General features: G+C 44.8%; 1 protein-coding gene across 1 annotated transcript in view; it reads right to left on the bottom strand.

Moving 5' to 3' along the window:
- Positions 1-14,989, bottom strand: part of SLC1A1 (solute carrier family 1 member 1) — a 57,115-nt gene extending 42,126 nt beyond the window's left edge. The window contains exon 1 of the mRNA XM_068927097.1: positions 14,801-14,989. Coding sequence (XP_068783198.1) covers positions 14,801-14,891 — 91 coding nt within the window. The 5' untranslated portion in view covers positions 14,892-14,989. The remainder of the gene's footprint in view (positions 1-14,800) is intronic.
- Positions 14,990-16,475: the final 1,486 nt, after the last annotated feature.

The raw sequence follows: 16,475 nt of genomic DNA, 5'->3' as shown, positions 1-16,475 counted from the left end.
ACATGAACTTTGTAATGCTTCAATTCTGGCTAAATTCAGTATCAAGAAACCCAATTTCTTATTGGATTCAATGAGAGACAAGGGCATTGAGGACTTTTCATTACTCACAGAGTGCTGAAAAGTCTTATTTGTATTAATAGCTTCACTGAAGTTAATGGAATTATTTACATCTCTGTGCATTTTAGTGACATCAATGATGTGTATATTGCAGCAGAATTTTTGCTGCAGCACATGAAGTTGCTTCCAAACTACTTTTATCAGCCCCATTGGCCCATGTAAACTCTTGGGGTCCCAGGAAGGCTACAGGAGCTGAAGCCAGAATCGCCTCTTCCCCCAGAGTTTTGTTTTTGATGGTACACAAGGCAGCTAAGTTAGTCTCTGCAAAGGCATGCTCAGGGAAAACACCACTTACAATAGAGATGTTGCCCAAGAGGCTGCTGCACAGTTTAATTAAACGGGCTTACAGGATAACCCCTTATTCTAATTGATTAAGGTTGTGGGGGCAGATAGCACCAGCAAGTTCAGAAAGAGATCAGACAAACAGACACACAACAGGTTTGTACTCTTGATACCAAAGGGAATAGATGAGGATCCTGCACGCAGCTCTCTACAAGGGAAGAAACTCAGTAATCTTTTCTTCTAGAAAGTATTTTCCACAAAAATCCTCCCAAAACATCCACCTCTGCTGTGGTGTGAACTCGTCTGTATCTGTATGCCAGCTGGATGTTAATTGACACAGAAATGTAAATGACTAGCCACTTCAATAGACTTTCTCTCAGGTCTGACAGCACAAAAAGATAATAAATCATCCTTTCTGCACTCTCCCTGCAACTGCAGAAACAAGATGAAGGAATAGAGAGGCAAATTATAAACTCCTATCAAGTCTGTATTGTTAGTAAGAAGATGGAAAACGAACAAGGTAACCTTTCAGGCAAATAGGCTGTTCTAAGCAAGAAAGAATATATCCGATTAGTTTGTCATCTAACAAGTAAACACAGAAAGTTTAACCTCCTTGCATCACCTTGAATCTTAACTGCTTTGAAAATATTTGCAATATTATGTAAATACCCTTAATCAGTGAAAGAAGAGACACAAAGATCTCTACTTTTAATCTAGTGCCTAAACCAAATGTGTTGAAAATAAATTAGTCTGCACTTTCAGATAAGCCCAAGGAAGATAAAGTTCTACTTGTAAAACAGCTACATATATCAAGGTAAATTGATAAGGCTTTGCTCCTGCAAATGCCAGTGTAGATAGCTGAGCTTAAGCATACAAATATTCTCCATGTCTTCAGACTATTCACATGCCTAAGGATAGGCATACCCTTAAATTGCCATTAACACTAGACTGCATGTTCACTTCAAGTGGTGCAATGCCATTTTATGACAGAGTACAGGGTATTAAACTTCACATACTAGGTAACAGCTGTCAGCTTGCTGTACAGTTGCTCCTGTGTTTTTGAAGCATGCAGGATATTTACAGTGTTGAGGAAGTATGTGCCTCTTCCTAGGTGCAGGGCTCCCTGCCCTAGATGGCGGAAGGTTTTCCTCTTTTGCATGCCTCAACACAAACTGAAGAGTATCCCCACATGACAAGATCACAGCCACGTGCCTGCAGCAGCCTCCTTTTCACATGAAACTGCCCGAGTTCTACCCACTCCTGCTCTGATCCTGCAAAGATAATGGTGCAAGCGGCCCCTGAACCCCGATTCCCGAAGAATCTTACTAAAGATGCATTATCCCTGACAGAAAAAGGCAAATCTCGCCCAAAAGTAGTCAGAAGAACGGTGGCCTGGAACAAGCGTTGGCCCCCATGGAGGAAGGCTACAAGCGCAGAGCGACCAGCACAAGGCAGATGCATGCGTGGAAGATGTCTAGAGATAACTGAGATGACTTCTGCTGTAGCACGTGCGCAGGGGAGAGCCCAGGAGGTTTTCTGGCCAGGAAAGAAGGAAGAAGACAACCTGTGATCCACTGCACTTCACAAAGAATTTGAAAATGGCATCACGCATTTTGTTTTCTTCTGTCAGTCGGGGAGTGTTATGTTCAACAGGTGTGACCAGGATATTTTGTGACTGTGTGCCTTTCATTCCAGGTGATGACTCTCATGTCTGCACAGCTGGCAAGTTTTCTCCTCTTGTTCATTTTCCATTCAGCAGAATCACAAGCAGGTAGAATGATTCATCCTCATTTTTATTCTTCAGAATTCTCTTTTCCACTTCCTTGGATGTCACGATGAATATTTTCAGCGCTCTCTCAACATTTTTACAGGGTTTTCCTTACACTTTTTCACTCACATATATGTATTTGCTTAGTTTTTGGAAAGGAAGTTATTTATCTAGAGGCACTAACACAGAATAGACTTCCTCATTCCAGCAATCTTTTGAAATGATATTGTTGCTCTCACTTCCTTATTCATGCTGTTCCTTTATCAGAAGGATTATATCTGCAGTGATTATATCCATATTAACTTGTTTAGTAGGGCAAGATACAGTGAAACATGGCTACCTTTTAAATGGAGCTAGCCCCTACCATCTGGTGCTGGAATTTAACACTGGATTGTAAGAAGAAACTTGACCTTACAACAGTAACAAGAGAAGGCTCGCATGCAGAATAAATTTATTTTCGTGCTGGAACTGGATGAATACAGAACCTTTTCATCATACTCTCAATGATCAAATCACTGGAATTTTGTTCCTGAAAACTGTAACGCACAGAAAGAAGTGTGGTCCAGCATAAACATATTACACACTGTCACCAGTGCTTTTAACATTGCTTCGATTACATTAGCCGTGAGCAAGTGTAGAAGACAGTGTCATAACATGTTAATTTGTCTACATGAACAATACTCCACCGTTTGTGGAGCTCATTCTAACATGGAATTACTTCTAACAACCACAAAGCTCTGTACAGCAGGCAGGGCCTCTGTTATTTGGTAGGATTTTTCCCTTTCTCTTTGCTTCTTTTTTCATATACGGAATAATTTACTTTTGCTTTTTAAAAGACAGCATAACATCCCTTTTCCCTCTTGCCCTCTTCCTCTTTTCTCAGTTTCAGTCACTCCTCTTTTTATTCCATTCTAAATCGTTTTCTTTCTTTCCCAGCTCCTCTCCTTGTTTCCCCTTCCTGCCACATGGCTAAGTCAGCTAGTATTTTTACTGTAAGAGCAATGCTCTACTAATTTCACGGTGGCATGTACCACACAGGGTCCCGAGTTACTCTGTAGTATGGGGATGAAAGTGAAAACCCAGCACAATCATGTCTTTAATTTTTTAAGTTGTGTATCTCCTTGCAACCGCGCATGCGAGAGCATATGGTGTACAGCATGGTGTTCTCTTCCACGTTTGCTCTCCCAGCAGCTCCTGACACAGGAAGCCAAAGATGCCATTGGGTGCATGAGGCTGCAGCTCATGAGGCAGGCCATAGAAGGATATTTCTCCCATCTGATCCCATATGTAGCAACACACATCCTGACTACCTAGCATTAATGCCCTGGGTAGCACACAGTCTTTCTACAAGCTTGCTAATACACAGCAAGTCCTTACGAGAAAGGCCATAAATGCAGCCTAAGAGAAGGGAGGGATGGGGGGAAAGGAACATGAGAGATAAAACAGAGCCAGAGAAAAATGCTGAGAATGAGCATATGAAGAGAAATCTGTTAGCACTCATCTTGAGAGCCCAAGAGTTCCAGCACAAAAAAGCTAGAGGGAATACATGCTTCTTTTTCATGGGATGGCCTATTTTTTTTTTTGTTGTGTTACCCAGGAAAGGGAAGGACTGCAATGGGCTGCACTGCATGTAGCAGTTGGTTGGTCACACCTGTGAAGGCTGAAGCTTTGCAGGGTCTGTGAAAATGCGCTGTCTAAAAGGTGACAGAACCAGTCTACCCTGTGCATGCATATGCTGCGAGTAAGCCTCAGATATTAAGCAAATTGTGTCCTGGGGACTGCTACAGTGGAGAGCCTGCGTATCTGCAAACCAAACTCCTAACGCTGTGACATTTAAGTATTTGGTGAATGACTGTTTACAGCAACTTTACCTATATCCAGAACGCAACTTTTTGCATATTGCTTGTTTTTGAATGTTCTTTCAGGAAAAAAGTAAATTATTTGCAGGGGAACAGCTGTGGGACTACTCCATTTTATTTCAGCTACTGTGGAGTTCACAACACAAATTTAAAAACAAGTGAAAACAGAAACAGGCACCCTGTTCAAACAGTTCCCATCATCCAGGGCTCATCTGTACTACCATACATGGGGAGTGTCAGAAATTTTTCTACTGCTATTGTAACCTAAAACTGTGCTGGGAACAGAATACCATCTCCTCCCAGCGATCAGCTTGGGCAACCAAATGCAAAAACTGTTTACATTTTTCTTGGGCCATATGGAATAACAGCTAAATCCTGAAGCCTCTTCTATGCAGTTATGTGGGGTCAACTCAACTCAGATCTTGAATTTAAAACTCAGAACTACCGGGGAACCTGAATCTGTCCAGCACTTCTGGACATTTCTGGAGGACAAGTCACGAGTTTCATAAAGTGATGTGTTCTAAATTACACTATTTCCCTCCGGGAGGGGGGGTGTGAGGGGGAGGGTTGGGCAGACATGGACTATTCATTTTCCTCGGTTTCATGTAATTCCAGAATGTAGACTCTTTTTCCTCAGAGCAGAATTAGTGATTCTGGTTGATACTGATAGAAACTGGAGAAATTCCAGGATTTTTTTCTTTGATATGGCCTTGAAAGAAGAAAAAAATGTGGGCATGTCTCATGGTTCAAAGCTGTTATTTTTATTGTACTGTAATAAGACGGACTATAGTATTAGAAAAGTAACTCATTTTCTCATATTGTTGTATGACATGCAGTGCATGTGACAGACCAAACAAATGCAATTACTTCTATCATACTGGTAGGTATTAATTGGATTACTGTTATAGCAGATGATTAATGGGATTGAAAAACCTGGAAGACAAAGTTCACTGACTTCATTTGAAATAAAGAATAAAACATTCAGTATGTCAGACTGCAGGTAGGCAGTATTTTTTTTTTTTTTTTAAATACTCTGATGCAGCCTAGCCTTTATAAAATCTGTTTCATTTCTGCTCTGTCTAGAGGTTCTACAACATTTTGGCTGCCTCTTAACTACAAAGGAGTATCAACTACACAATGACAAAATGGAGGGTATAGAAGAAATTGTTATATTGAGTTTATTAATTCAGCTCTGTTTAGGTTACTTTTAACTTTTTGCAACTGTATGCATTTTGCTGTTTTACATGTTACTTGTAAATTAGCATTCTAATAATGATACCTATGCTGATTACAAATCAACATTGTTAGAAAACTGTATGCAGCTGCAGAGCTAGGGTTTAGATTTGCTAGTGTTTAATTGCATGGCAACAGATCTTAACTCTCTGGATGCTAGTCTTTTCCAGGCTACCAGTTTGCTTACAAAGATGTCTAAAGAAAAGTCATCTGAAGCATGTTCTAGAAGAACCCAAATTCTGTTCTTGGTGTTTTGAAAAACATTTGGTAGGAATGTATGGAAGGTGTTTTCATTCCTTTGTCGTGGTGAGACCTTCTGGGTCCTTGCTCCAATAAGCCTGCTGTGGGTGCAGCAGCTGTAAATTCCTGCACACAAACGATGCCATTGCCTGATTGTGGAGTGTGAGGAAAGCTTCAGTGGACTGTGGCTCCCTATGATGGGCCTTTGGGAGCGAAGGAAAGGTGCAGTACTTGCCACAGGGCAAAAAACCCCCAGCTTCTCACAGGAGGTGGGAAGAAGGCCTCTGCCACTGGCAACGCCATCTCATTCCTGCAGCTTTCTGTGCTGCAGGAGCCGGTAGCAGAGTCACTGCTCCCACAGAGCAGCCCCTCCACAACACAGTCCTGCATGTGAGCCACACCACTCTGAGTCAAACCAAGGGAGGTTTTTTTTTTTTTTTTTTTTTTAAAGAGGATACATCATTCACCCAGGAAAGAGAAAATAATATGCAATCTCCTGAGATTATGAGTAACAAATATTCTGCAGAACCACTGTTCTCCCAAAACTGCAGTGTGCAAACTGCAAAGCAGTACAATCTATAAATCTTTCCTGTTGGCCCCAATTTCAGCTTCCTTCTATTTATCTGAATATGCTGTAGCTGTATTTCATGTCCCTGCATCTACTAAATATTTTCAGAATATAGATCTAATTTTTATCTGAGAAAGTCATGATAAAAGAATATAGTTGGACAGTCACTGTAACAATGAAGGAAAGAAAAAAATTATGATGGTGCTTTATCTACATCTTTCATTACACTCATTTCAGTATGCTGGTGAGAGCTGTCCCACAGAATCTACATACAGAAATAGTCCATCAACATACAGAAAAACTCAGAGTTGTTCTGAAGAACTTAATCAGTTCATTGCTTAGTCCTTTAACAGAGTTAAGGACTAAAGTTATAAAGATAAATTAAGTTATAACAAAGATAGTTTGGCGCCTTCACAGCTTTTCAACAGAACTGGTGACTCATTAGATCTGTGAAGTTAATATGTATAACTTCAAAATAATAAACATCATACTAAAAAGATTATGACATAAAGTTGAATAATCTAGGAAAAGAGTTGTTTCTCAGCAGTTATACAACCAACATTCCCTGATGAGTTTGGATGCATCCTGGCGAAGGTAACTGCCCTGATGGAGAATACTGTGTGAAACTCAGAGAGGCTTCACAAAGGGAACTCAAAGTGGAAGGAAGATATATGCAAAGAAGGACTAGAGAGGGGTGAAGGGAATGAAGAGCCTGCCTTCTGAAAAGAGAGTAAGACCCTGGTTTGTCTAACACAGAGAAGGGTTCTCTAGAAAGAGAGACGGTTGTTACATATCACAATAAGCACCGTTACATGACCTGAGAACAAATTAGTGCATTTTGAACCCGAACGCATTTATGCTGGAAATTGTAAGAAGGTTCTCAACCATCAGACAGCTGACTGATGAATATAGCTCCCTAGCAGGAAATGCAGCAGGGAAACCCTTCCTGGCTTTAAAGGTGGAGCATGATACCTTACAGGAACATACATGAAATGGTATAGCCTGAAGCAGCAGTAGGCTAGATGTGGTAACCCAGCATGTACCTTTCCGCCCCATGTTCCTGTGTTTCATCATAAAAATTGAATTGTAACGTTACAACACTAACTTGCTCTTCTTCTTTGCAAACTTTCCCCACGGCCCTTTTTATCTGTCACTTCTAAAAACACTCCCATTCTCCTCCACCCCACCCAGTCAGTCATTTGGAAGCCTCTCTTCTCTGCAGTCATCTAGACACGTACGCAACATGCTTCCCCCATATCTGCAAGTCCACCCCATTTTAGGCAAAAGCGCTGCTTATTTCACTTGGACCCCTTCTGTCACCCGTCTGGGATACTGTCACGTCTCTAGTTCTGGTAGTCCTGGCTTCTGGGACCTTTGCTAAAAATCTAACATTTTGCCTATGTGGCCTATCACATTACCTTGCCAAATGCACCCTTCTCGTGCCACCCAAGAAGTTAAAGCTCCTTGCCCTTTATTGCAAAGGCCCTCCAATATTCTGTTATCTTTTCAACAATTCCCTGTTCTCTAAAAACTGCTTGAGTGGCTGTGGATGTCTTGTCTAGCTCAAGAAAGGTTAGCTCAATAGAGCACTACAGGGAGGAAAGAAAAAAAAAAATCTTCATTTTAGATTCCTGAAACATACAGGAAATTAATTGGTTGGCCGTGACATGAGAAAGGTGAAAGGGTACTACTAACTGGGAATATTTGCCAGATTCTGACTCTTGGTATACCTTCTGTCTTAAACTGAGACGAGAAGAAAGGACAGTTAACAGGCAGACGGTTCTAGCCATCCTCTTGCTGGAAGGGCAGTGAAGAGAAATGACTGACTGTAATAAGTTGAGATAAGCAGCTGGAAAAGCAATCCAGTGCGAACCAAAGACAGACTGATAGTGACTTGCAAAAACACCTTTCTTCTGAAGTTAATGAAGACAAAGTGCTGAGAAATCAGAGAGATGATCTAGAAAATTAGTTCAGATTAAGCAACACCAGGTGGTCCATGGTTCCAAAAGCATTCACAGAACAAGAAATGGCTGCTTTGCAAGACACTGAAAATATTTAAGGTTAGATCATTTATAATCCATGGAAACTGTCAACACAAGTCACATTTAATATTCTGAGGCACCTCTGGGTACTCATACAACGTGCAATACCTGGAACGAGGATACACAGAAAAAAAAAACAAACCACAATCTGGCAGACAAGTCGAATACAGCCCCGAGCTTCAGCACAAGAAAGCACTTGTAAACATTACTGAAAAGCTAATAGATATGCCCACAAATCTTACAGTGTTCTTGTAAGAGAAATAAGTAGGTTTGCAAATATTGCACAACTGCCACCTGTTAATAGTGTCAGCTTAAGCACTATCTGTTTATTGGCGTATATAAGGGCAATTTGTCTCTATACTTTTGTAAAAATGTAAAAAGAAAGAGTATTTTACGTTTTTCCCTTCAAATAATACTGGAAAATTGGAAATATTGTTCTGGTGACTTCACTGGGCTTTTAATTTCCAAGGGCCAGGAACGTTTCACTGACTTAAGTAGCTTTTCTAGCTTTGGGGCTTTATAAAGCACAAACTAACCTGAGGTTTATTTCTTCTAAAGCCCCTCCCAACTTTTTTTTTTTTTTGTGAAGTACCTCTCTCTGGGTTCAGCTTTTAGTCATGCTGGTGTGATTTGCACATATGAAGTGAAATCCAAAGTTTATGTTAAAACACAAGTTACATGGAGAATAGGGAATACTTTATATGTCAGAGAAACAACTAAAAGTTGATTTGCTTGGCATAAAAATGGGTTTAAAGTTCTTAGCTTATAGAAGAGGCACCACGCTTAACTTCAGTTATCTTTCCACTCGTTGGTCAATTTTCTGATTTCAGAGCACTTCCGAGCCTCAACAGGATATGAAAATCTCAAATGAAGCTGTCTGCCATCTGCACTGCATTTTTTGACTATAAAAATAATCAGAGATTCTTTCTTAATTGCTGCGTTTTATAACTTTCTGAACAGATTCTGACCTGGACCAAATTGCATGGGGTATGATGGAGAAGAACAGGTAGAGAAGCATCACAATGGCTTTGAAAGGCATAAAATGTCACAGGTATCATCTGTGCTGCTCCAAACCACAGCAAGAAGAAACTAGAGTCTTCTGTTACGTTTCCAAGGTATCACAGTCAATTCAGGATGTCTGGTCTGCATTTAGTATAAATTTCAAGTTAATAAAATGTTACATTTCAGAACTCAAGAATGGAAGCAGATGCTTGCTGTATAACTGCACTTGATAGAAAGCTACAGTAATTCACTTCCTTTACTAGAGTCCATTTTTTCCCCCTGCTCTGAAGAAAAAAAAAAAAGCTCTATTTTTTTTTCTAGTGTATTTCCCAAGGCAATTGATTTTCTTCACTCTTTGTTATCTGTAATCATTGCACAAGCAAAGAATTGGCCCAGGAGAAGACAGGCTGCTTTTGGGAAAAGTATGAGGAAATGGAAACAAAGAACATTGAAGCCTTACCCTTTCTTGAGAATAAGCTTTTCATTTTTAAATCTCACCTACCAGAAATCTGAACACCTTACTGTGACAAACTGGAAGATTTTACAGGGCTATGTGGTTCAGAGGTTCCAGTCTACCTTTACACATGAAACTTCTCGCCCTCAGGAGTACAGTGGGCTCCCTGGCTTTGGTGCGGTCTTCCATGTGGCAGGAAGCCATCAACTGAGAGAGGTTTTAATCAGCTGTTCTGTTGCTACCTTCTCCCTGTGAAACATGCATTCTTGCAAGAATGCACTGGTGGGCTTCCACCAATGCTACCATGTGTGGACACTGCTCTGACATGGATGAAGTTTACAGGCACTTGTGCTTTTAAAAGCAGCTACCCAATCTCCTCATACCTGATTACAGAGGGAGCCTAGCCTTTTTAGCTACAGTAAGCAGCTGTTGAATACACCTGACCTTTTTTTCTTTGAAATCAGAGACGCATGTAGAAAATATTATATAGATATGTTACTACTCAGTATTCTAAGATACTATAAAACAATCATTTTCATTGAAGCTAAAGAGTGAATTTTTAGCATATGGACTACTGGAATGACACTGTAAAACACAGAAGAGATGGTGCAGCGGCTCTTGCACTGATCAGACCCTGAGAAGATGCTATAGCTTCATGATTGAAAGTTTCTGCAACATTCTTGTTACAGATCGGAACTATGTATAATGTAATCACTGTCTTAAGAGAGTAGGTAGAAAAAAAAAGGTGTGATGCTAGTCACTCTCTTCCAACAAAGGAAACGGGCAAGTTAGTTGTCCGATCCTGCAGCAGGCTGACAAAACTTCTTAATTTCTGAGGTGCAAAAGCAGGCCCCTCGGGCATGCTGGAGAAGCCAGAACACTGGGATGTTCACCACTGCCTTCCTCTCCCTGTCTCAGGGTACCAGCTTCTGGCTCCTGGTGCCAAGAGCTCTGTGCTTCGCTGACTCCCACAGAACAGCTGGACACCTTGGACAGCTCCTGGCTCCCTCCTCAGCCTCTCCCAGCTCCTTTTCCTGCCTCTTCCCGAGGAGAGCTGCATGTCTCCTTCCACATGGCAATCCATCACAAGAAAGCCCCGTGTTTAAGACCCTAAGTATGTAGCATGAGTGCTGGCAGCCATGGATAACCATGCAGAGGAGAATGAAGGAGGAAGTTTATGGCAGCATGTAAAAATGATTTTCCCTGCCTCAAACAGAAATAGCTTTTATATCCCTTCTATAAGTATGATTTACTAAAGAAGGAAAACCTGCAAATCACACCCTTTCCTGATGGATGGCTATTCCAATTTAAATATTGGATGTCAAATCTTTCTCATGAACATTTGAACTGCAGTGTCCCAGACACGCACTGTTCAGATGAAACTGCAGAGTCACAGGGGGGCTCAGAAACACCTGAAGTTCTAAAGTTGCATCAGAAGTGACTGACACACATCCCATGAAGGGACAGAAAGCACTTGTCATGTGAAAAAATCTATGCAAGCTGAATCCCTCAGGATCATGCTCCCCAATCAGAGAATTATACGTTAAAAAAATGCATTTGTCTAATAGGTTTGAAAAATACATACATTTAAAGGAACTGCAATCTATTTTCCTATAAGTTGAGTATGAAAACAGAACTCTGCTCTAGAATAACATGGTGCTGCAAATCAGTGTCTGATACCATCAGGTACTCAAATCACACTTGTATCTTCCCTATAAGAAAAGGGCTGCTCTGCTGAAGAGTTTTCCAGGAATACATGGTGTTAGGCTAGGAGCCGCAGCTAAATGAATGAGTAAGTATTTACATCTCTTCAGCCTTTTATCTTCATCACTGGTTTGCTGGCTTTGCAGCAGTGATCTCAGAGACAAAGTGAGGATAAAAAAATAGAAGCTGAGACTCTTACAAAGCGTCAATTAACCTCTCCCTTTGCAAATGTTCTTTGTACCATCTATGTTGGACAGCTGCTTCAGGGTGAGTAAACTTCAGAGTTATTTCAGGTTTCTTTTGATTTCTTTATTAAGGGAAGAAGAGCCACTTGAAGTAAGCGGACTTTTAAAATGCTTTGGTTAGCGCAGCTGCTTGGGGCTCAGTAAGGCCAGCAGAGTAAAGATACACAAGACATGCGTTCTTCTGCAGTTCAAGCTGCTGAGGCGGGGCTACTACTCTCCCCCCCTTCTTACCTCTGTCTCCTACAGATGATCCAGGGAAGTCCAGAGAAGAAGAAATCTGGGTAAGCCGAGGCACTCATTTGTTGCTTGCAGTGCAAGGTAAAGAAACAGCCAGCCTGTAACCTTCCACTCCAGTACCATCGCTGTTGTGCTCTCAGTGTACCACAGCGACATGAGCCCACTACTGGCACTAACTTGAAGATGCAGCCCATTCCCCCCACATGTTTTTACAAGCAGTTCATCAATTCTTCCTTCCCCTCCACCTCCCTCCAATATTTAAAAGTCCAAAGGTCACTTGGAATAAGAGTTAGAGTAAAACTTTGCAGGCAGTTCTGACGATTTACACAATGAAGTGTTATACCTGTTGTTTCTCCAAATGCCTTAACCACTAAGGACTAAGAAACAATGAATTTACTTCTGTGGTCCAGGACTCAGGTCAATCTCTCACCAAAATTAGACAAACAACAGGTCTCAGAATTAGCCCTAAATGTGAAGTTCGGTGAACCTCTCACTCCAGATCTGAATTCACAGATCTCTCTGAATCAGTCTGGCAGTTTGAAACAGAACCCCTGCTACAATAACAGAAGTAATGTTGAGTCTCAAACAATTTTTCAAAGTGTTATTTTGAGTAATGCAGATACTGGTGCTTGCAGCAAAAAAAATTTGATGATCCTAAGATATTTTCTGTACCGATTTTAAATTTGTTCCCCCTCCCAGACTCTTTTAGAGGAAACTCCAGTATTTTTGGAAATGTGAAAGAAAGACAAATAATTGAACATTCCCAATACACCTGGAGAAGCAATTTCTTTGGAAGGAAGAAGTGCTCCACCATTTGAAGGTGCTTCTGTTTCTCCCTCCTTTTTTTTTCCCCCAGACACAAGCATAACCAGTAATCACAAAAAACAACAACAACAAAAAAAAAAACTTTTCAGCACAGTAAGGATACTGATAAAGATAAGTATACCTTCTCAAAATGCTGAGCATAGCTCTGATAATGATGAAATTTTAATGCTCTGAGGTATTTTAGGTCAAAGCTGAGTTTACTTTGCATTGTTATCAGGGAATATGTAGCAGGGAAGCAAATAAAACGTTTCACCCTTTTCCGTCTCTGAACAAAGGTCTAATCCAAAACTCATGATTCCATACGACAGTGTCCGATACTCCAGCACTTGCGAGTTGAATAGCTTTCACAATATATTTCCATAACTTTTGGCATTAATCAGTTCCGCTCACACATACTCTCCTGAAAAGTCCAAATATATTTCTACTTTCAAAATGGCGATGCTCTCCTTTACGCGTGAGTGTTATACTGTTCCTCCAAACTAAGTTAACTAATAAACCAAAAACTAATTTCCCAGGGTGCATTAAGAAAGCATAAATATGTCAGTTTAATTAGGAAGGGTTTGTGGCCTGCTAGTCTGTTGCAAACATTCCTCAGGCTATAATAAGGGGAGGACATTTTATGATGACATGCACTGCAACCAGGCCATTTTCACAAGGATTTCACTGTTGTTGTCCTGCTAGAAGTTATTCCACCTCCTAGAAATTTTGAGAATATGACAGATACACAGCTTGTTGCAAAATGGAATTTAGTCTGAATCTCCAGGAATCTTTATAAAGGCTTACTCTGCCGTTTTACAGATCGTGGGGAAGCTCTAGACTATTAATTATAGTATAGCAGGTAGAGAAGCTCAAGGACACAGGAGGTATTTGGGCGCCCAGGAGAACAGCAGTTAGGTCCTAGTAGACAGCCAGTCCTCCCCGCAGTTCCCATGTTGCCAGCCTCTGTGGGACTCGGGGAAAATCTCAGTTCAGAATTACCAGCTTGCTGGATCACATCACACATTGCAGTTCTACCTACATTCAGTGAAGATCATGAGAAGAGAGGATTTTTTTTGTCCACTTCTGTAAGCGGGAAATAAGTGTATGAGCTCACAAAAGCATACCTCAAGGCATATACCTGTGTATATGTGTACATGTATGTATATATGCATATATACACACACATAAATGTGTATATACACACACACACACTGTCCTGGATGATCAGATTTTCAGAAGAGGCTGGCATTCAGCACCTCCAGTTGTTATGGCCAGATTTTCAAGCACTTGGGATCCTGAACTCACAAAAGTCTCCCCACTTATTAAAAACTGGAATAAGGAACCGAGCTCCTTCAAATATTGAAGGCTTGAAGGACAAACACACATGCACATATGCACAGGCAGGGACACCTTTGATCACAGCTTATAAATTGCTGAAGGGAACTCCCAAGAGAAGAATAATTCTCTCCTGAACAGACATGCACAGAAAGGGATACATCCCACCCAAAACACAAAGCGGCAGGCAAGCCGTTGGAGAGGAACGCATCGAGCGGCCAGCGCTGTTAACCAAAGCGGTTAGGGTGGCCCCTCTCTGCAGGTGCCACACCGTCCATCCTTGTGGGCAGGACGCTCCCCCCAGCTCAGCGCCGGGGTTACCCCCAGGCCCCAAAGGCGGCGGGGCCCGGCCGGGCCGGGCCCTGCCCCGCACTGGAGGGACGCGGCTGCCTTCGGCCCCCTGCCCACCTGTTCGTCACCGGCCGGCGCTCGGCCCCCCCGGCCCCGCCAGCGAAGGAACGGCCCTGCCGTTACACCGAGAGCTCGGACAGCCGCTCCGGCAGCCGGCCGGCACCACCACACCCTTCCAGCTGCAGGGCCCGCCCGGGCCCCCTCCCCGCTCGCCCCCAAACGCGCCCTTGGGCATTTTCACGCCACTGGTCGCCAGCGGCGGGGGCCGGCGCCCCGCTGCTCTCCGCCAAACCGCGGGCGCGCAGCGGCGGCGGCCACCCACCAGCCCCCGAAAACCCCTGTGGCACCCGCCGCGGCGCGACGACGCCCCCCCACCCCGGTCGCCGCGCCGACCGTTAACGCTCCTCAACGTCTCCCGCCCGCGGCTCCGCGCGCGCGTGGAGGGGAGGGGAAAGAGGGAGCGGGGAGGGCGAAGCCCGGAGCCGGCGGCGCTGCCCGCGGAGCGCCCGCCGGGGGGGGAAGGCGGAGGGCCGCGGAGCCCGGCGGCGGCCGCACTCACCCAGCACCACGGCGGTCACCGTGCTGATCAGCAGGCAGTTGTTCTTCACGATGGCGGGCCAGGCGCATCCCTTCCTGCCCACCTTCGCCATGGCGGGCGGGCTGCGAGACGAGACGGGACCCCCTTCCGAGCCGCTCGGCTCCGCGCCGCCCGTCTGCGCTGGGCGCTGCGGCGGGCTCAGTTAGGGGCGGGCGGGGGGGGGGGGGGGAGCGATGGGCGGGGCGGGGGCGGGGCAGCGGCGGCGGCGCGGGCGCACCTGGCAACGGCGGAGCCCCGCCCCGCCCCCCGCGGCCGCCCTGGCCGAGGGCGCGGTGGTGGTGGTGGTGGTGGTGGTGGTGGCGGTGGTGGTGGTGGCGGCGGCGGCGGGCGGGCAGCCGGTGCCCCCAGCCTCCGGCGGGGGAGGGGGGGGGGGGAAGGGCTGCCTGCAGGTTTCCCCGCTGTTTTTTCTTGTTTGGTTGTCTTTTTGTGGTTCCCCACCCCCCCCTCCCCCTCAGGGCCCCCCAGATATGCTTAAAGGCCAGAAGTGCCGTTTGTGCCGTTCGTGGCCAACGGTTTCCTTCCCCCTCCCCGCCCCAATCCCGGCCCCGGTGCTTGCAGCATGGTGACCCCGCTCCCTCGCGCGGTCGCCTCTGCGTTTTCCGGACCTGCTTGTAAACGGGCGGGTTTTGACTGCCAAGCTTGCAGGTCGGTTGGTTAACGCCAGCCAGAATAATAGTGAAGATAACAAAGGGCTGGCGATGATATCTGGCTGCCTGGCAGGAGGGCTGGCCGAGGGGAAGGCGAGCGCGCAGGGCCGCGCGCCTGCCGGCCGGATTTACCTCGTCTGGGCCTGCGTTTGACGCCGCCCGTTCCCAAACGCGTGTCAGGGCGGGCTGGGGCGGGGGGGTCCTGGTGGCGGGGAGAAAGGCCGAGGGATCCCCGGGAACACGGGGGAAACGCCTCACGCGTTTGCTTTCCGCGCGCCCCGAGGCGTCGAGGCGCAGCTGGTGCTCTCCAGCTCGCCGTGCCGAGGCGGAGACCGGCCCCGAGACCGCCGGGATGAGGAGCCAGAGCCATCGGCTCTCCCGAGTGCCCACACCGGCGGTTCGCCCCGTAAACCCACATATATATATAGAGAGAGAGAGAGACTGCTAAAGAAAAGTGGCTGTATTTCTCAAATACGTTGACCCCCTGCTTCTGTCGCCGTCAGGCAAATTTAATTGGGAAAATAAAGGGAAGCCTCCTGGTGAAAAGGAAGCAGATGAGTAAGTATCGTTTTAGTGTGATTAAATCATAAAAGGTTGTAGACTGCTTGCAAGGAAAGCTGGCGTGTTACGTTGTTATGGAGCCAAAGGAAGAGCAAAACAAAAATAACGAATGCCAAGAGGCAGTCAGGAAACATCATCACCCCTTCCAGCGCTTGGTGTGGAAATGCAGCAAAGTGTGAGCGGCCTCGGGGTGGAAAGGGAAAAGGCCCCCAGGGTTTCAGGGTGAGCAGGACAGGGCCTGTCCCTGCCAGAGGAGCTCTAGCCCTGGTCCTGCTGCCACAGAGGGTAACGCCTTTTTTTGCCGGTACATCAGGAATCTCAGACATCAGCCTGGAGTGAATACAAGATCTGATTTGTCGGGGGGGTTGGTGCCTCTCGGCACAGTAGTAGCAACAACATCAGTTGCAAGACAGTGAGCGCTCAGGCCT

The sequence above is a fragment of the Struthio camelus genome, chromosome Z (genome assembly GCF_040807025.1).
Source record: "Struthio camelus isolate bStrCam1 chromosome Z, bStrCam1.hap1, whole genome shotgun sequence".
Classification (NCBI taxonomy): Eukaryota; Metazoa; Chordata; class Aves; order Struthioniformes; family Struthionidae; genus Struthio; species Struthio camelus.
Note: the sequence above shows the minus strand (reverse complement) of the source record. Positions and strands in the feature narration are given on the sequence as shown.